We start from the raw sequence: 20,003 nt of genomic DNA, 5'->3' as shown, positions 1-20,003 counted from the left end.
GTTTTGTCCACAATAAGCGAATATATATATGCAGCAATTGTGGAAAACTCATAAACCAAACAAAAAGGTAGTTTTCTTTCTTTTCTTTTCTTTTTCCAAAAATTCAACTTAGCATTCTCTTTAATATTTAGCAATAACTTTTTTTTTTTTTTCTTTTTTTGGTTACATCATGAATTCCATGGCAATAGACAATTTTCAGGATTCAATATTTTGAATGCACTATAAGACATTAAACTTCCTGTTAAATACAACCACTCGAATACCCACTTAGTAATTAGCTCACGCTATTGTATAATGGTTCATCGCGCTATTTATGGACTAAATCAATGAGAATAAGGTTTCTTTTATTGAAATGAGGGTATCTATGACATACACCGAAAAAGAAAAATCGGAACACTCTTTAAAGAATGTTTACTGTGATTGGTTTGGTCCATAAACGTGGCTATGGACCGATCTGGGCAAGTAATTTCCATAAGATAATGTACAATTTGCAAGCAAAATGCCATCCACAAACATTGACATTAAGAAACTATCACTAAAGTTTTAGAAAGAACTTCACAACTTCTAATTTGCATATACTGTATGCGATATTTGTAATAAAAAAATGAAAAAAAAAAAACTAATTAACCATATATTCTCCTTGTCTCTACCAAAATGAAAAAAGAATAAAAATAAAAATAAAAATAAAGTTGTATTCTCGAATATCAAAGCAATTCTACATTTGAAAAATGCTATCTTCCACACAAAGTCTTCTTCTTTATCAAACCCAAAAAATTATGCTGACTAAGATCTCAGATGCACATCTCTCTCTAGTCTCTCCTTATCTATAAGTTCATATTTGTATTAATTGCATTTATGACCTGCACAAAAGGAAATAAACAAATCTTCAACTTTTGAGATATAAATTCATTAGCTACTATATACAATGAGGATAATTTGTTAATCAAGCATCTTCAGCTATATACTTTTAAATTGAATATCAAACATTAGACTAAACATGAAAAAACAAATGTGAATCAACTATGATCTGGTTGGCTTTTCACTTATACGAGAAGTGTGAGGTTTCGAATTCGAATTTTCTTCGTTTTATATTATATAGCCCATAATATTATTTTTACCTGAAATAAATTTTAGGACAACTTACATTTCAATAAAAGTCATCAATACCTACTTTTGTCTCTTAGAACAAAAGAGAAAATATAGTAATCTCACATGGCAAGCACAAATTATAAACAAAATTCTACAAAATCAGCATAGACTTGATTAAACAAAACAGTCATCACATTATACATAATTATTTCATGTTTTTAATTATTTTGTTCACATAGAACACCCTATAAAATCCATCGTCAACAAAATAAGGCCAAATTCATAAATTTACCCCTTTAATTTTCATTAAACATTGTGTGACAACTGAAGTTTTACTTTAACCCGTTGCATATCTAAACTCAAAATTATAATTATTAGACTTTAGCTTAGCAAAATATTCTATTAAATCCCCCAACATTTAAAATTAGATTTTTTTTTTTTTTTTGGTAAATGAGTTGTGTAAAATGTCTTGTCCTTTTTTTCCCGTGTATGATTATAAATAACATCGTTTGAACTAAAACACTGTTTATAATTAATTTGTTATATAGATAGAAGGAGTATTGATAAATCTTTCCATTAAATAGTTACCTATATGATATATGCAAGTAACTATAGATTGTAGATGCAATAGATGGGGAAGGATGTATCATGTGTGATCATATATACCTCTTGAGGTGAAAAGACAATATTTCTCTTTGCAATAAAGAGTAATTTTGGATTTCCAACTACCACCAGACTGTTAATTGCTTCATTTGTGAAAAACCAAACCAGATTACACTTAAAAGCATAGAAAGAATTCATAAATGCAAAGCTTTTTTAGTGATCTATGAGATCCCCACTTGATATGCACGAGCACATAAAACCCATCACACCCAGAGAAAATTAAAAACAAATAAAGTAATAATACGTACCTAGTTAGAATAGAAAATTTCTTAAATTAGAGAATATTAACAAGATGGAACCACACATCCTCCTTCGTCACTTCCAGACCTTTGATGCTTCGGTTGTTGGGTAGGTTGAGATTGCTGTTCTTCTTGTTCTGATTGCAGAAAAAGCTGTGCTTGAAGATGGTGGTGCTGATCTATTTGTTCTGGTTGAATCTGATAAGGGGTAATATCAAAAGAACCTAAAGCTAAAGAAGGTGACATAGCAGCAACAGCAATCTGATTAAACCCAGTTGTATTATTATTATTATTATTAACCGAATCGGAAGAATCAAAACCTCGATTAAACCTAACAATCTCTTGCTGCTGCTGTTGATGCTCATAAACCCTAAACATCTCCTGCTGCTCTCTTGCAGCCAAAGCCGCAGCCAGTTGCTGGGCATCATAAACTCGCTGTTGTTGCTGTTGTTCGCGCACCGACAATTGACCTGTAGGAATACCCATTATAGGCAAACCGCCGTGCTGTATTAAAGAAGGTGAAGGATTACCCAAGTTGGCAGGTTGCGCTGCCATGTACGGTGGCGATTGAAGAGTAGGAAGCATTGCTTGAGGACCAATATACTGTGCAAGCTCTTTCTTGGCGTTATAAAGATCACCTTGTAATTCTTTGAGTCTGTGTTGAAGGATTGAGATTAGACCTACACATCCATAGACTGGATCGCGGAGACGAGCTTCTGCTTCATAAGCAAGGGAATTAACTGCGTCTTCTCGTTGAGTTGGGGTAAGCTCATTTAGAAGCTTAGCGACGTTACTTGCCCCGAATACTCTATGAACATTTGCGAATTTCTGAGGTTGATCTGGTGGAAAATAAGGTGCAAAAACGCATTCTTGCGTGCATTTTCGCCTTAGAAATTTGCAGGCTGCACATGGCGAGTTCGGTGTTGACATTTTCTCTTCTCTGCAAACTAAAATAAAAATGAAAACTTTAGAATAGAAAAGTTCAGCCCTTTATTGAATCTTGAGTAGTGGACCAAATAGAGAAACACATACAATGACAAAGAAAGTAATAAAATTAAATTTTCAATTAATTGGAGACATTTAAATTAATCATATGAATTATTATTTTAATTATATAAACTCAGCAGGCATGGAAAGGTGTGATTGATCACTGAGAAAAATATGCATGGGGATTCTCGGAAACTTCGTTTGTACAGATTCTAGGAAAAATATATTTGATTTAATAAATAATCAAGATTTCACATATAATAATCAAATCAGGAGGTGCTTAAAGAAAAGAAAAAAAAATAGAATTCCAAATGAGAAATGGAGATTTGATTAGAAGAGAAAGAGATGGAGATATATAAGAGGCAGGAGGTAAAAAAGAAAAAACAAATATCCGATAACTACTGAATGGGTCTAAATTAATTACCGGAAAAATGTAAAAGAATGAATAGAAGAAGTGATGCTGTTAATCGGTTTCCCTGCACAAGTCTTTCTCCTTAAAGCAGCAATTCAAGAAAACTTCAAAGTTCTAAAAGGATCTTTCAAGATCTATTTTCTCTTTTTAATTTATCTCTGGAGAAATAAAAATTTGCGTTCTTTCTTCAAAAACAAAAATCAACACAAATCCCTTGATCTTCGCACTAAAACAGCGAGAGGAAGATCGATCTTTCCATATAAATACCAGCAGAAAGTAAAGGGTATAAATGAGAATCTCGAAGAAACAGAAGAGGTAGTACAAATGTTAAGTCAAGAACGTTTACAGGTGTAAAAAGGATGTATAGTATAATGGAAAAAAACGTGAATGATAGCAAAAAGACAAAGGGGGACCCTTATAGGTTTTAAAGAACTTGATCAGGAGACAAAAAGAAGGAATCATAAGGAAGAAAGGAGGTGGTGTGGGCTATGCCTGTCGATCGGTTGTGGGTTTCTTCTTCTGCTGCTGCTGCTGCCACTGACTATAAATGAAAGGGGGTTTATTTACGTGCTGTTTAATGCAATTTTTAATGCAAATCTTTGAGATCGCAGACCAAAAAATAAAAATTATGTTGTATTCGAACCATTAGGTCAGTGAAAAGAAACTTATATTCGTATACCAATTTTACAGGTAAAATTAGAAATTTAATACTGAAGAGGAATAGAGATTACGAGTATTAAAGAAAAATAAAATAATAGAGATTGCAAGTTGTTGATCAATTTGCTGTTATTTGCGGAAAGATCAGCATACCAATGGGCATAAGAAACAATCTCGAATCAATGAAAATGGTTAGCCCCACATTGCTGACTTACTATTTTTTGAACTTCAATACATCATCTCCATTCAGCGTTTTTTTATCTTTTCCTTTTTTAATCCGCCATATATGCATTTATATATATATATATATAATTGACAACTATAAATGCAAGTTTCAATGGGTAATAATATTGCAGAAGGTTCTTTAAACAGATTTATCTTTTTCCTCTTTTAAAATATTTCATTTTAGCATTTATAACATAGATATGAATGTTCTGATACTCTAATATAAAACTTGTCAGGAGGATAAATACACAGCCCATAAATCCCCCATTTCACCCTCCATCATAAATCACTCTTGTTTGGAATTTCTTCGCTCCAGATTTTTTGAAAGGGATTGTGTCGGTTTCTCCCTTCTTATACCCCTTTATTAATATGAATTTTTACCATTTTCACTAATATGAAACTGTACAAATGGGGGTGTATATATATAGCTCAGGTCCGACCGTGAGTATTTGGATCGAATTCTCGAATTCACTTAAAAGAAAATAGTATCAAGCCATCCATCCTAACATTTGTCAATTCTTGTATTTATTTTTACAATTCTGATTTACAAATATTATGTAGGGTATTTGTGATTAATTAAGAAGAAAGAAGAAGAAAAGTCGTTACATCTCATTCATATATTTTCTTACTTTTCTATTTTTATTCACTGGAAAACACAATTGACATTATGCAAAATAAATTTTAAATTCAATTGCTTTTGGTAAATTATTATTACATTAATTGTTTGTTCATCTCATAAATAAATTAAGGTTAATTATAAATTAAAGTAGAATATACTTATATAGACACTTTTATTTTAGGAATATAAATTAATGCTCTTTTAATTGCATATCAAATATATGTTAAAAAGGGAATTTGATAATAAATTTGAAGCAGATATATATTTTATTAGATTTAGCAATGATTTAAATAAAACTTTGTTTTGTATAAATAAATCCAAACTATAGAATTCAATTACAAATAATAGAATATTAAATTTATGAGTAAAATGAACATTTTCATTCATATTAAATTCCATAATATTCTCATTCATATTCTAATTTATCAAAATTAATTTCATTTTGTTTAGAGCCAATTCATGAATTTTATCTAATGAGTCGACACAAAAAACTATTAGAAAAGCACTTTTATTAATCCACAAGCACAAGGAAAATGAAATTTAATAATACACATTTTGTGTTTTCTCAATAGAACATTTGTTTATAGCAAATGCAATTAGCAAAACACGTTCTTCTTCTTGAATCATTGAGTAATAAATTTTAGGGCAACTTAAAATTTCATACAATCCATTTAAGTGCATATTATAGACAGAAGATTAAACATAGAAAGCATTCATAAATGCAAAGCTCTTTCTGTGAGATCCCTCATATGCACAAGCAACCACCAAAACTGAAGAAAATTAATAACAAATGAAATAATGAAAAAAAAAATACTTTCCCAGTTTGAATGGAAAATTTTCTTGAATCATTCAGAATAGTTTCTGTTAAAAAAAAAAAAAAAAAAAAAGAAAAAAAAAACATTAACAAGATGGAATTACACTCCCTCCTTCATCACTTCCAGACGTTTGATGCTGCAATTGTTGGGTTTGTTGAGATTGCTGTTCTTCTTGTTGCGATTGCAGGAAAAGCTGTGCTTGAAGATGGTGATGTTGGTCCATTTGTTCTGGTTGAATGTGATAAGTGGTATTATCGAAAGTACCTAAAGCTAAAGAAGGTGACATAGCACTGACAGTAATCTGATTAAACCCAGTTGTATTATTAGTATTAATTGAATCAGAAGAATTAAAACCTCTATTAAACCTAGCAATCTCTTGCTGCTTCTGTTGATTCTCATAAACCTTAAACATCTGTTGCTGCTCTCTTGAAGCCAAAGCCGCAGCCAATTGCTGCGCCTCATAAACTTCCTGTTGGTGCTGTTGTTGATTCTCACGAACCAACAATTGTCCTGTAGGAGTACCCATTATTGGAAAACTGCCTTGTTGTATTAAGGAAGAAGGATTGCCCAAATGGGAAGGTTGAGCAGGCATATACAGTGGCGATTGAAGAGTTGGAAGCATTGCTTGATGACCAATATACTGAGCAAGCTCTTTCTTGGCATTATAAAGATCACTCTGTAGTTCTTTGAGTCTGTGCTGAAGGATTGAGATCAGACCTACGCATCCATAAACTGGATCACGGAGACGAGCTTCTGCTTCATAAGCAAGGGAATTAACTGCGTCTTCTCGTTGAGTTGTGCTAAGCTCGTTTAGAAGCTTAGCGACATTACTTGCCCCAAATACTCCATGAACGTTTGCGAATTTCTGAGGCTGATCTGGTGGAAAGTATGGTGCAAAAACGCATTCTTGAGTGCATTTTTGCCTTCGAAATTTGCAGGCTGCACATGGCGAGTTTGGTGATGACATTATTTTCCTTTCCCCCAGTAAACTAAAACAAAAATCAAAACTTTAGAAGAGAAAAAGCTCAGCCAGTGGACCTAATAGGTAGGTAGACAATTTATTTAGGACACCATAATTACAAACGTACATGAAGAAGCCATAAAAAGGTGTGATTGATCACTGAGAAATATGCATGCACAGGAGATTCTGGGAAACTCCATTTACATATTCTAGGAAAAAATAGGCGATTTTATGAAATTTTTTTTCTATTATAAGTAACAATAATAAAGATTTCACAAATGATAATCAAATCAGAAGGAAGAAGAAGAGAAACTATATATAACAGAAAAATTGATAAGAAAAGAAAAAACAAATCACAGATCAGAAAAAAATAAAAATGGAAAGAAACAGTGATCCGATAACTACTGAATGGGTCTAGATAAATTACCGAAAAATGTAAAAAAATGAATGGAAGAAGTGATCTTGCTAATCATTTCTCTGTAAAAATTTGTCTCTTTGTATACCTGTCTCTGCTGCGTTGTTCATCATCAGTTCATCATCATTGTGAAAATGAAGAAAACTGTAAAAGGATCCTTGAAGATCTATTTTTAATTTTTCCTTGGAAAATAAAATTTTGTTTTATGTTTTCAAAACCAAAAATCCACACAAATCCCTTGATCAGCGCACGAAAACAGAAAGAGAAAGATCAAGCTATCCATATAAATACCAGCAAAAAGTTAAGGGTATAAATGAGAATATAGAAATAACAGAAGCAGTAGTACAGATGGAAGTAAAGAACGTTTACAGATGTAAAAAGGGTGTATGGGTATTTCCAAAAAGACAAAGGGGACCCTTTGTTTAAAGAACCTGATCAGGAGACACAAAGAAGGAATAATAAGGAAGGAGGTGGTGGGCTAGGGTTGTCGATTGCTGGTGGGTAATTTCTTATGTTGCTGCTGCTACTACTGCAACTATACATCTTATGTTGCTGCTGCTACTAGTGCAGATATACAGCGCAACAACGTTTAAAGTAATATTTAGTATTTTTATTGGATTGAAATACTATCTTAATATTATTTCATTTTGAAATATCATTTTAATTAATTATAACGTTTGGTAATACACAGGACGATGCTAGGATTTATAAAGAAGGGGACAAACCACTGTAAAACTTTATTAAGAAAAAAGGCAAAATGGTTAAAGGTGTCTTATAAATTTTTTCGGCCAATGTTCAAATCACAGAATTGTAAAGAGAATTTTTTTTAAATAGGAGGGGGGCAATTGTCCCTCTCCTCGACCATTTGGCTTCGTCCATCACAATACAGTTTTACAATTTCTTTATAATTTATCACTTGATTTTACCTTATTCCTTGCTTTCATATCTTTTTTTTATCGTTTTATATTAATATATTTTTTGTCATTTGTATTAAACAATTAATTAAACAGTTATTTGTACCAAATTAATCACTAGCACTTTTATTTTAAACCACTATATAATCAATTAATCACTAACAACTAATATTTAACACTTAGCCACTAGTAAAATAGATGATAGCTATTAAAACAGCTAACAGCTACTGGTACAACTAAAATTATGAAATAGACCCTACGTATGATCATTGTGTTAGGCAATAGCTTTTTAGATAGCTTTCATTAAATGCTATTTTTTATAATATTGGGTAACGTATTATTTGAACTAGCTTCTAGAAATTGAGATAATGTTAAAAGTTAACTCACGTAACATTTAGTTTTTTAACATTGTATGAAAAGCTACTAAATAGCTAACAAAGATTAAATAGCTAAGTTTGCTAAATAAACCCCTATATAGATTAATTTATCGGGGACACTATAACTATAATAAAAATAGTGTTTTAACTTAGTGAGTACGCTAAAAATTATATTAAATATTATTGTCAAAGAGAGCAATAGGGTTAGCAATAATAGTAGTTAGTTAGTTGTTGTAGTAGTTGTTAGCAGGTTTATTAGCTAGTTGATAGTTGTTTCTATATTTATATTTAATGCTTAGATAGCTCTTTCATCCTCTAAAAGTTATTATAAAAGTTATGTTATAATTAATAGAGATAGAGTTTTAATTTTATCAAAACGCTAAAATTTAATTTAAAAGTTATTGCCAAATAAGATTATAATAGCTTTTAAAGGTTAAATAAACGTTTAATGAAAAGCTATTTTCCTTAACGGTTAGCATTTCACAAGTGAATAAATTTTTTACAGTTATACCGATTATTTTTTTACAAATTAATAAACCTTATATGTGAAAAGCATTTTTTTGGGAAGATATGTGAAAAGTTTGTTAATTACTTGCTATGGTTGTGACTTTTTTTTTTCCAATGATAACAATAAATGTCAATTTTTTTTAAATGACAAATGATATTATTAGCTACATATAATAAAATTGTTGACAATAAAGTTGGAACATAAAAATTCACTCACATACAATGAATTATTTACCCTTTAAATAACAATTTATATTCATTTAATCATCAAAACACATACATATATAGTGTGAATTGGACATATAATCATGAATAGAAAAAACTTCTTTCAGCCATACTATTGCCAAACTTCCTCTCTTTTCTCACCTTCTCATGCAATATCATTGTCAAGCAGTATGGACAAAATTAATTATCAATCTAGTAATTTTTAATAATTTGATATGTTTTAATGAAGAATTTTCTAAAATGCTGCCTACTATGACATTTTTTTTTTTTGAAAGAGTAAAACTCATATCTTTTCATTCATTAGCATAAATCTCGGACAAACAAGGAGGAATATAATTCCAGATTCGTAGATGCGCAAAGCGAATAGAAGCTCGAGCTAGGGTATGAGCTTTTAAATTCGCTTGCCTACGAATCCATCTACACAAAACCAAAGGGAGTTCTAAAATTAAGTTCTTACAATCAGAAATAATACTCCCCACATCCGATCGGAATAAACTAGAGGAGCTCAAAGCAAAAAATAAAACCTGCGAGTCCATGAAAATAGTACCTCCATGCTCAATATAATTTTGCTTGAGAAATAATAAAAAACTACGAAGAGCTAGAGCCTCCGCAATGAAAGGGTCCATACCACCTGTAAAGTGGCCTGAAATTGCTTGAATAAAAATGCCTTCCTCCGACTCCATCACCGCTCCAAATCCTTGCATGCCTTCTTGCTCAAAAATAGAACCATCCACAAAAGCTTGCCATGATTGATCTCCACTATTGCTAAGACGTCCGGGTGGAAATATTGCATGCCTTTGCCGACTTGTATTTGAGGATTCACTAGCCATGCTTCTTTGCGCCAATTTTGTATGTTCCCAACTAATCATGTATTCTTTTGCCTTCAAGAATGTAGTGTAGCACGTGTCTCTTATATTGTTCCAAAGAGCATTATTTCGTGCCATCCAAATATATCTAGCATACACCAAAAAATGTTGGGATTTTATTTTATCACCATGAGCAAGTACCTGCAAAAAGAAGTTAGTAAAAGAAATATTTATATCACCTACTTCATAGCCCCCTTGCCTCCAAACTCCCTTAGCCTTACTACATAACACTATTGCATGATTAATATCCTCTTCCTCCCCACACCAAGGGCACCCAATATCAACCTCCACCCCTCTCCTTCTCAATCTCTCCTTCGTAGGCAACACATTCCTTAGAGCCCTCCACATAAAATCTTTGTCTTTAGGGGAAGCATCTAAACACCACATCTTACCCCACCATCCACCATCTACCTCATGCACCCTCCCCCTCAACAACCGCCTTGCCACGTAGTACCCCGACCTAACGCTATAAATGCCTTTTTTATCCCAGTGCCACATAATTTGGTCCCTGCTAGCATTAATACTAATAGGAATCCCTAATATAGCTCTAAACTCTCTCATGCTAAAAAGTGTCATCACCTTCCCTACATCCCATCGCCCTTCCCCCTCCACAAAAAGCTCCCTCACTTTCATAGTAGGATCAACAAAGTCCCTACTATCCTCCACCCAAAAACTATGATCCAAAGGCATCCACGGATGTGATAATACACCGATAGTTTCCCCATTCCCTACTCTCCACCGTACCCCCTGTTTTAATACCCCCATAGCAGCATGAATACTCCTCCACACATAACTAGGATGCCTACCCAGAGGAGCGTCCAAAAAATCCCTATTATGGAAATATTTGGCTTTGAAAAGTTTAGAAAAAGAGTATCGGGCTCCGTCATAAGGCGCCACCCTTGCTTCGCTAGCATGGCCATATTAAAACAATGAAGATCCCTGAAACCCCTACCACCTTCCCTTTTGCTACAACACATCCTCTCCCACGCTAGCCAATGAATCCCTCTACGCCCTCCTTCCTTTTCCCCCCACCAAAACTTGTTCATCCTTTTTTGCATCATGACACATATAGAAAGAGGTATTTTAAACACACTCATACAGTAAGTAGGAATAGCTTGCGCAATCGACTTAATTAATACCTCCTTTCCGGCTCTAGAGAGGAATCTATTAGACCAATTGCCAATCCTTTTTTCAAATCTATCTTGAAGGAAGCCAAACACCTGTTTTTTCGATTTGCCAATGAGAGATGGAAGACCAAGATAATTACCCCCACCAATTGAATCAACAACATTCAAAATAGTAGAGATATTAGTCATCAACTCTCTACTCATATTCAGGCTGAAAAAGATACCCGATTTATTCAAATTAATGGCCTGACCCGATGCTCTCTCATATTTCTTCAAAATATCATTGACCTCCTCTGCTTCCTGTAAAGAACCCTCAAAAAAGAAAAAAGAATCATCCGCAAATAGCAAGTGTGTAATGCTCGGACAATTCCTTCCCACCTTCACACCTTGCAATCTACCTCTCCTTTTAGCATCCTGAAATAATAAAGACAAACCCTCCGCACAGAATAAAAATAAGTAAGGCGACAAAGGATCGCCCTGTCTCAAACCCCTACCAGGACGAATAGGACCCACCTCCTTACCATTCAATAACACAGAGTACTTCACATCAGTTACACATAACATCATCCATTTCACCCACTTCTCACAAAAACCCATTCTTAGCATCATACCCCTCAAAAACTCCCAATTGACCCTGTCGTATGCTTTCGAAATATCAATTTTTAATGCACAAGCACCCCCTTGATTCTTCCTACTTTTAATGTTATGAATTAATTCAAAAGCCACTGCCACATTATCAGAAATTAATCTCCCCGGAACAAAAGCAGATTGACATTCATCAATAATTAAAGGAAGAATTTTTTTCAACCTATTCGCTAAAGATTTTGCTACAATTTTATATAAAACATTACAAAGCGAAATAGGTCTATACTCTTTTAACGACAGAGGATTATCACATTTAGGAAGCAACACAATATGAGTATCTGTCAAAGTTTTTGGGAAAGTACCTGTGTCAAGCCATTGTTTACAGTCCCTCCAAATATCATCTCCAATCACATGCCAAAAGTTTTGAAAGAACGCCGGATTTAGGCCATCCGGTCCAGGTGATTTGTCAGGTTGCATATCAAATGCAGCTTCTCGGATCTCATCCAACGTAAATGGAGCCGTAAGAATATTGTTCTGGATAGCTGTCACCTTTGGTTGAACAAGATTAAAAATTTCAATGCCGACTTATTCTTCTGCACTATAAACAGTAGAAAAATAATTCAATGTAATTTGTTCCAAACTGTCATTATCTTGAACTATATCGCCATCCTCATTTTCCAACTTCAGAATTTTAGCTCTCCTTTTTCTATTTTTTATGGAAGCATGGAAATATTTGGAGTTTTGATCCCCCCAATAAAGCCATCTCTGTTTCCGTATTTGTCTCATTCGGCACTCTTCTTTGAATAGAATAGTATTCCATTCATTTTTTAGTCTTTGAACAGTGACATCATCAAACACATCTCTTGCATTTGCTATACGTTGCTTTAATATCCTTTTTTTCTTCCAAAATATTTTATTAAATTGCCGACCCCACTTTTCCATTTCTTTAATACAAACATCTCTTTTATGTAACAATGTCCCACTATCATTATTACACCAAACATCTTTGACAAGTTGATCCAATTCCCTCTCCCCCACCCAACTATTATCAAATCGAAACCTTCTATAATTATTGTCCACTTGTTGATAATTTAGTTGAATAAATAATGGGGCATGGTCAGAAACAGGGGCTGTAATAATTTTAGCTAAAGCATTCACATACATAGAAGACCACCCCATATTTGCCATTACTCTATCAAGCTTCTCCCTGCAATACACAACCCCATCCCTCTTCTTCTCCCACGTAAACCAAAACCCTTCCCAAGGAATATCCACTAATTCACAGTCTGAAATTGCATCAGAAAAACCGTTCAACAAATGACGTTGGATAGCTGCTCCTCCCAATTTATCATCCGCTGACAAAAGGTCATTAAAATCTCCCAAGCACAACCACGGTTTGTCATCAATGCTAGCTAAACTACGAAGCAAATTCCATGAAGCTCGTCGCCTTGAGCCTTCCGGAAAGCCATAAAAACCAATTATTCTCCACTCTTTTTCTTGAATTTTAACCGAAGCATTAATAAAATTGCTAGAAAAACTAGTCACATTTATTTCAAAATCATTCATCCAAAGTAGACAAAGACCTCCACTCCTACCCACACAGTCAACCGTAAAACAATTATCAAACCCCAAAGAACGATTCACACTCTCCATTCGATGATGTTGCACTAAAGTTTCCATAAGGAAAATCACCTTAGGCCTATAAGTACCGATGATATCCTTTAGTGCCCTTATTGCGCCGGGATTGCCCAAGCCCCGGCAATTCCAACTCAAGAGACTCATTGCATTCGGCTATCCTGCAATGCAGGATCAGCCGCTGCCTGAATACCAGCCATATTTTGAACTGGGTTTGAGCTTGATGAGGAGTCCTGAGTGTGCAAAGAAACACCATCTGCTATTTGTTTTAAGCTACGTTGCCTTTTCTTTATTTCCTTAGACTTTTGCATAGGCATGTCTTCATTTAAGTCAATGGGATGAGATGTACCTGGCCCCACTTCATCACCATCTAAATCACAGTCCATCTTTTCTTGTGAATTGCCCATACTCAAATATAGTTGACCAGAAATAAGATGCTTCCTATAATCACGTGATATAATTTGATTCCTATCCAGATTTTCCTCATTCAAATTTCCTTGATTTGCGCCGATAAATCCTCCTTCCCTATTCCGTATCCAGCTGCTCACCGGCTGTGATCTTCGGCGAGGTTTAGCCCTCAAACTCTCATCCCAAGCCATAATCAGTTCATCCGGTCTCTTCTTCAATCGCAGTTCACAAAAATTATCTGTGTGTCCAATGATTCCACAGAGATAACAAAATGTTTTCATCTTTTCATATCTGAACCGAACATAAAACATTAAGTTACTATCATCAACCAATCTTTTCCTTCTCTTCAATGGCTTTCTAATGTCCAACACAACCTTCATTCTCATAAACTTTTCATTATCGTAATCAACACATACTTTTGGGTCATATTCTATAAAAGTCCCTATAAAATCCCCTAACTGCTTTGCCTACTATGACATTTAAAAGAAAATTTTTGGTTCATTTTGATTAAGCTGACTGCCTTATTATGATATAAGGTCATTATGGTAACTCCAAAAGTTTAAATGGGCCTAAAAACTGTAAATTTAACAATTTAATGGCCCAATATCTTAAAAACGAAAAACCGATAAAAAGATCCAAAATTTAATAACATAAGCCCAAATGAAACATGCTCCGTGCCCTTAAACCCCAAAACTGAAAGCTCAGAAACCCTCGTCCTTGTCATTTGGCTAGTTGATACGCCGGAAACGCCATGGCCAAGTGGTGGCGAAGCCTAAGAACGGTGGTTCAATCTCCATCACCACTACCGCTCCGATTACAATCATTATACTCACAATCTTCTCTTTACCACACTATCCAAGCCATTCCCCGAGAGTTCACTGGTAGTCGAGTATCTGCTCGAGATAGATTACAAGGAAGAATACCGGCAGTGGTTTTATCTCAAGGCCTTTTAGATAAAAATCCTAGCTCTCGATCAATCTCGAGAAAGCAGCTGCTGACTACTGAGAGGAAGCAGATTCATTCCATTCTTAAATCTGTTGAACTTCCCTTTTTCTGCTCCACCACCTTCCGCCTCCAGATCCGCGCCGGGTCCGGGTCTTCGGAGGTTCTTGATTCTGGAACCATTTTACCCATCAAGGCAAGGCTATAACTTTACCTTAACTTTTTGATTAATTTAAATTGTTGCTTTCTCTAAATGCTAACTAAAAAAAATTCGGGTTGCTGTAATATAGATACATAGGGATGAGGAGACTGGAACGATATTGAATTTGGTGTTTGTTTGGGCCGATGAAGGAACTCAGTTGAAAGTTGATGTGCCCATTGTTTTCAGGGGAGAAGAAGATTGTCCTGGTCTCAAGAAAGGTATTTTTGTTTTTCTTTTTAATCCTTAATTCCTTGTGTTTTATGATTTTTTTTTAAGTTCAGAATTTGGATTAGTTGCGAATAGCGTTTTGTCTCCATATAGTCAATGTGATATTTGGGTTTTGGAAGTTACTTGCTAACCCTTTCTGAAATTTTATGAGATTAAAATGCGAAATGGCTTGATTCAAGTTATGGCTTCCTCTAGGACGAGTTAACTGGAGAAATTTTGGATTTAATTTCAAAAGTATTAACATGATTTTTCTTGTGCTGTGCTTTGTGGGTGTAGCATTAGTTATAAGTGAATTACTTATGCTGTCATTTTAAAAAATCTGGTATTAATCATTATTATTTCTATTAGAGATGATTATTTATTAGCTAATGGAGAACGTTTCTTGAGAATGATTGATTGGATGTGTTCCTTAGGTCTGCTTTTGTAGCACATGTCCATAAAGAACGAGGTGTTTTAAAAATGAATCTACAAACTTAGGCGAGCCAAATGAATACACTTTCCCATGTTAGCTAACATTTGAGTTAGATAGTGAAACTCCATTATTGAAGTGTTATATATGCATACAATATGCCTGACACATGACAGATTTGCTAATATCACACTTGTGGTGGTTTGTAGAGTTTCAAACTAGATATTGAGGTGCGGAAATTGAAGAAAAGGTTGAAGTTTTATTGACTGAATTGGAGTTTCTGCTCAGGTTTTAGGATGAACTGGTGCTGTCTTTTCCACTGGAGCGGGAGAATTAGTTTGCTGAAATTTCTGACAGCATTCAAATTAGGGTTTCAGATGGTATATTGAAACAGTGATGGTAACACGCAGATTGTCCACTGTTATGTGAACAGTGTCATGGGCAATAATTAGCAGTCTTTAAGTGAAGAAGGAAGTAAAAGGGGAATGTCAGAATGTTACATGATTTCTATTCCATTGAGCTCCCTGTAACTCATTGTGACTAGTTAGGAATGGTTGACATAAAATAAAGAAAAGGACCATAGTGCTCTTGTGTGCCTTCTTCATGCTTTTGTGTGTTGTGGGATACATGTATTCTTGCCCCTTCTTGTTCTCTTTCATAGGCTGATGTCTTATCTCTGGTTTCTTTTCTCTTTCCTAGGTAGATCTCCTTCGTCTCTAATCGTTACCACAAAATATACTACTAAAGATACTGCATTTTGGATTTTTCAGAAAATTAGCAACTTTATGGAGATATGTAATCTAATGTCCGACTTCATTTAACTAGGAACCCATGCCATCCATGATTGTTTGTCCTCATCACAAAACAAGGCAGCATAGCTTTACGTGGACATTTGTTAGCATTTTTGTGTCCAAAGGTCTCGGAGAAAAAAAAAAAATTAATCGTCATTTTTCATCCGTTGTTCTGTATGAAATAGGTTTGTAGGTTGGCAATTGATCTTAATTGTTAGCGATGCCGTCCATGTTTGGGTAGCATGCCACACGAGTAAGTAGTTTATCCTAACCTTAGGTAGCAAGGTAATAACAGAAAATGGCATCAATTATAAGTGGAATTACTTTGATGGTTTCTCATATTCCATTTCTGTATAGAATATAATGTGAATGTTATCTAGTTGACTATAAATGGATGCCATCCAGCTATTTTGATCCTGTTCAATTTATTATCCTTGGTTTTTCTCTCAGTTTCAGTTGGTGTATGTAATACATTAATTAGCTAAATATGGGAATTTCTAGGAATTAATAGGTGTCTAACGATCTACAATTTTATTACCGGCCAGAATTGGATCATAACGGAATCCCGGTCTATACCGGCACCATAATATCAGATTGGGGGGGAAGAGTTGAGATGACATAGTAGCATATAATAGATTTGTTATAGTTTTTTCTCTTCTCACTGGAAGCTCAATTAACATATTCCTATCTGTCAAGTAAATATCTCACTCTACTTTTTATGCCAAAACAGGGGGACAGTTAAAGAGGATAAGGAATAATCTGAAATTTCTTTGTCCAGCTGAACACATTCCTCCGAAAATTGAGGTGGATCTGAGCAAAATAGATATTGGAGAAAGTGTGTTAATGACGGACGTTGAGGTTCATCCATCACTAAAGCTTCTGAGTAAGAATGAGAACATGCCTATATGTAAGATTGCATCAACGGACTTGTTTAGCCCAGAACCAGCACAAGAACCAGCACAGGAATGAACATCAGCAATTTCTGGAGATTCAGTAAGCCTGAAAAGGAGAAGCATTGGAATAATAATTTTTTTACTTTCGCTCGGTTAAGGCCATGGTGCATTGGGTTTTCCAAATCGGTCAATGATGTTAGTCTTTGGAGCATAATTTGACATGCACGAATCGGATATTCTCATTAGCATGTTATAAAATACTGCTTTGAGCCTCACTTTATGAGGCAGTTGTACTGAAAGAAAACCGCTTACTGAATAATAGTCCATGTATTAAATGAAACATGCAAGATTTGAGGTGGCTCTTCACCACTTATGTTGTTCCTTTCAACAGAATTTTGATCTACATATGAGAATTAAATTTGTTACATTTATTTGATCTAGAAAGTCTTCTTTGATATTCCAGCTTCCTTTCTATATTTTCCTTTCATTTTTGTCAGGCTTGAAACGTAAAAAAAATTAGTCAGTCAGAAAGCCAGCATTGATTCAGCTTAGACCTGAAGTGTTAAATGGTCAAGCTTGCCGGCCGATCAGCATATAGAAATGCTGAAATCAGGTTAGGTCTATGAAGCTGGGTGCCGCTTCAATAATGAGCTGTCTTTATTTGCAAATTCTCTGGAAGACATTTTCTAGCCTATTAAATGAGAGTCAATTTAAATAATATAATCAAGAAAAAGAACAACTTATATGACTATGATCCATGTTTTGACTTCATGGGTTTTCTTGGTAAATGAAATTATGTCTTTCTTTTCTATTATAGAATCTATAATCATAAAGCTTTTTCATGGCATCTTTGATGTTTTTGTTTATGTGATGTAGTGGAATTACCAATTGCACCTTGTAAAGAATATCTTTTGGGGAAAAACAAAAATCACATAAATTGCTCTTTTTCACACCAAAAGCCAATTTTTAGATTCCTAATTCTAATTGCAATAATTTGATAATACATCCTATGTATTGAATTTTCAGACTTTGTAAGATATAAAAATCTGAATACCAATAATAATACAAAATAAAAATAGCAAATACAAAAATTTATAAATTACCAAAATAATATTTTATTTGATGGCTCCATCCTTCTGACGGGATATCTTGAACATGTCCACGTGGTTTTTTTGTAGTTTCCTTGGCCAGTTGACCATTGACTCTGCCTTGGATTGGATTGGAGCAATAAATGGGAGTTGGCGAAAGTGACAAAGGCAGAGAAGTCCTCTTATGTTCTGCGTCGATCTGATTGTTTGACAATGGCTTTCGTATTTTTGGTCAATTACACCTATATTAATATACCCAGTCAAATATTTATGTTATTACTAATAAAAGAAAATTAACTATTGACATGAAGTATACAATTTTGATTTTATTAAGAAAATTCAATTTTTAAGTTAATATCTAAAAATAAGGATTCAATTCCACCCACCTATCCCTTTAAAGGACAAATAATGTTCTTATGACACCACTTATTATTTGACTGTATTGTTAAAGTCAAATCTCATATATATATATATATATATATATTGTTGGTAATGTTCTTTAATGATTCCTTTCACCTTGTTAACCAGATGAAGCATATAATGTCCCCATCAATATATCTAATTAAGATCCATGTCAATCCACTTGTGCCACTCTTACAATCTTAATTTTTGACCACCTTATGCACAACTTCAAACTTAAAAACCAATTGGATTTTTTTTTTTTTAAATTTCTCTCCCTAAAAAGTTTATATATATATATATATATATATATATATATATATATATATGTCTTGCTGATCATTAGGCTTGTATGTTTAAAAATTGCTAAATATAATAAAAAATCTACTTTGTTTTTGTAATTTTTTTTTTTATAAATTAAGATTATGAATTAACAGTTTTACATCAAATAAAGTAAAGTTAAAAAAAAATTATATAAAGTGGTAATTTATATAATTAACATACTTTCAAGATTATCTTTATTTTATTTAATTTACTTACATTACAAATCTAATATAACTTTATTTTGATAATTACACATGATATGTTAAGCACTACCTCTACAAGTTGCACTATTGTTGTTCTTTTTTTTTTTTTTTTTGAAAGGAACTATCAATGTTCTAGTTCTAGAAAAGTAAAATAGCATATTCATAATACCTCCAACTATAAAACATTTCAAATCAAATTTAATACACTATGTGAATTTATCCAAATAAAAAAAAAAGTCATTTATGTTGCATTTTTTTAAACAATATAATTTAATATTAATAGTGCTACAATTGTTTTAAGATAGATAAAAATAATACATAAACTTTTGACATTCACACAACATTTTTGTCCTTCTTTAAAGTTATATATGTTAAATAAATAAATCATACAATTGATAAAATTTCATGCACAAACAGAATATTAATATCCACACACAACAACCTTGAGTTAATCAATTAGGTCTAACTAACTATGTATAATTATTATATTATATTGTAAATGATACCAACTCAAAAAATAATATATTTATACATGAAGTAAAATAAAAATATTAAATATCCTTTTAGGTCATCAACCAATCCATCACATTAGAAATTTGTTTGTAGATTAAAAGGTTAGTTAATTTGTGATATTGATAATTTATATATATGATTTTCAGCTTATCCAATTAGATAACAACAACATAAATTTATTTGTCTGAGTTGAATTAGTAAGCTACTATTAATTTAATCTCATAAGTTAAATTTTTTTTAATAAGAAATAAATTTCTTTTACTTATAACATTTATTGAATGAAAA

At 33.3% G+C, this 20,003-nt stretch overlaps 4 protein-coding genes across 5 annotated transcripts; 1 reads left to right on the top strand and 3 right to left on the bottom strand.

Annotated features, from left to right (window-relative positions):
- Window positions 1–672: 672 nt before the first annotated feature.
- On the bottom strand, window positions 673–3,994 carry LOC105639667 (LOB domain-containing protein 10). Its single transcript, XM_012223790.4, has 3 exons — window positions 3,403–3,994; window positions 2,001–2,938; window positions 673–860 (listed from the first exon to the last, which is right to left on the bottom strand). The coding sequence occupies exon 2, from the start codon at window positions 2,919–2,921 to the stop codon at window positions 2,037–2,039; it is 885 nt and encodes a 294-aa protein (XP_012079180.1). The 5' UTR covers window positions 2,922–2,938; window positions 3,403–3,994; the 3' UTR covers window positions 673–860; window positions 2,001–2,036.
- A 1,624-nt stretch (window positions 3,995–5,618) lies between these two features.
- Window positions 5,619–7,537, bottom strand: LOC105639668 (LOB domain-containing protein 10). Of its 2 annotated transcripts, none has more exons than XM_089718725.1 (2): window positions 7,171–7,537; window positions 5,619–6,695 (listed from the first exon to the last, which is right to left on the bottom strand). In XM_089718725.1, exon 2 carries the CDS (start codon window positions 6,671–6,673, stop codon window positions 5,792–5,794), a length of 882 nt encoding a protein of 293 aa, XP_089574851.1. In that variant the 5' UTR covers window positions 6,674–6,695; window positions 7,171–7,537; the 3' UTR covers window positions 5,619–5,791. The 2 variants fall into 2 exon arrangements, with proteins under 2 accessions (XP_089574851.1, XP_089574850.1); XM_089718724.1 differs by having other exon boundaries at window positions 7,095–7,536.
- A 1,861-nt stretch (window positions 7,538–9,398) lies between these two features.
- Window positions 9,399–13,465, bottom strand: LOC149497914 (uncharacterized). Its single transcript, XM_089719307.1, has 4 exons — window positions 12,641–13,465; window positions 11,111–12,232; window positions 10,155–10,718; window positions 9,399–10,112 (listed from the first exon to the last, which is right to left on the bottom strand). Exons 1-4 carry the CDS (start codon window positions 13,463–13,465, stop codon window positions 9,399–9,401), a joined length of 3,225 nt encoding a protein of 1,074 aa, XP_089575433.1.
- Window positions 13,466–14,386: 921 nt separating this feature from the next.
- LOC105639669 (Ribosomal protein L25/Gln-tRNA synthetase, anti-codon-binding domain-containing protein) lies at window positions 14,387–17,635 on the top strand. Its single transcript, XM_012223792.4, has 3 exons — window positions 14,387–14,864; window positions 14,959–15,088; window positions 17,029–17,635. The coding sequence occupies exons 1-3, from the start codon at window positions 14,478–14,480 to the stop codon at window positions 17,265–17,267; spliced, it is 756 nt and encodes a 251-aa protein (XP_012079182.1). The 5' UTR covers window positions 14,387–14,477; the 3' UTR covers window positions 17,268–17,635.
- Window positions 17,636–20,003: the final 2,368 nt, after the last annotated feature.

Source organism: Jatropha curcas, chromosome 3 (assembly GCF_041381405.1).
Source record: "Jatropha curcas cultivar XTBG-Jc1 chromosome 3, XTBG_Jcur_1.0, whole genome shotgun sequence".
Taxonomy (NCBI): Eukaryota; Viridiplantae; Streptophyta; class Magnoliopsida; order Malpighiales; family Euphorbiaceae; genus Jatropha; species Jatropha curcas.
The sequence above is the reverse complement of the archived record's forward strand: the minus strand, read 5'-3'. Positions and strand labels throughout refer to the sequence as shown.

What these genes read in the sequence shown, in the direction of transcription:
- LOC105639667 (XM_012223790.4), bottom strand. Translation starts at nt 2,921, where the DNA reads ATGTCAACACCGAACTCGCCATGTGCAGCCTGCAAATTTCTAAGGCGA.
- LOC105639669 (XM_012223792.4), top strand. Translation starts at nt 14,478, where the DNA reads ATGGCCAAGTGGTGGCGAAGCCTAAGAACGGTGGTTCAATCTCCATCA. An exon ending in GAACCATTTTACCCATCAAG is followed by an intron (nt 14,865 to 14,958) that starts GCAAGGCTATAA and finishes GCTGTAATATAG; the next exon opens with ATACATAGGGATGAGGAGAC. An exon ending in TTGTCCTGGTCTCAAGAAAG is followed by an intron (nt 15,089 to 17,028) that starts GTATTTTTGTTT and finishes ATGCCAAAACAG; the next exon opens with GGGGACAGTTAAAGAGGATA.
- LOC149497914 (XM_089719307.1), bottom strand. Translation starts at nt 13,465, where the DNA reads ATGAGTCTCTTGAGTTGGAATTGCCGGGGCTTGGGCAATCCCGGCGCA. An exon ending in CATTGTTACATAAAAGAGAT is followed by an intron (nt 12,233 to 12,640) that starts GTTTGTATTAAA and finishes GTTCAACCAAAG; the next exon opens with GTGACAGCTATCCAGAACAA. An exon ending in TCTCTAGAGCCGGAAAGGAG is followed by an intron (nt 10,719 to 11,110) that starts GTATTAATTAAG and finishes GTATTAAAACAG; the next exon opens with GGGGTACGGTGGAGAGTAGG.
- LOC105639668 (XM_089718725.1), bottom strand. Translation starts at nt 6,673, where the DNA reads ATGTCATCACCAAACTCGCCATGTGCAGCCTGCAAATTTCGAAGGCAA.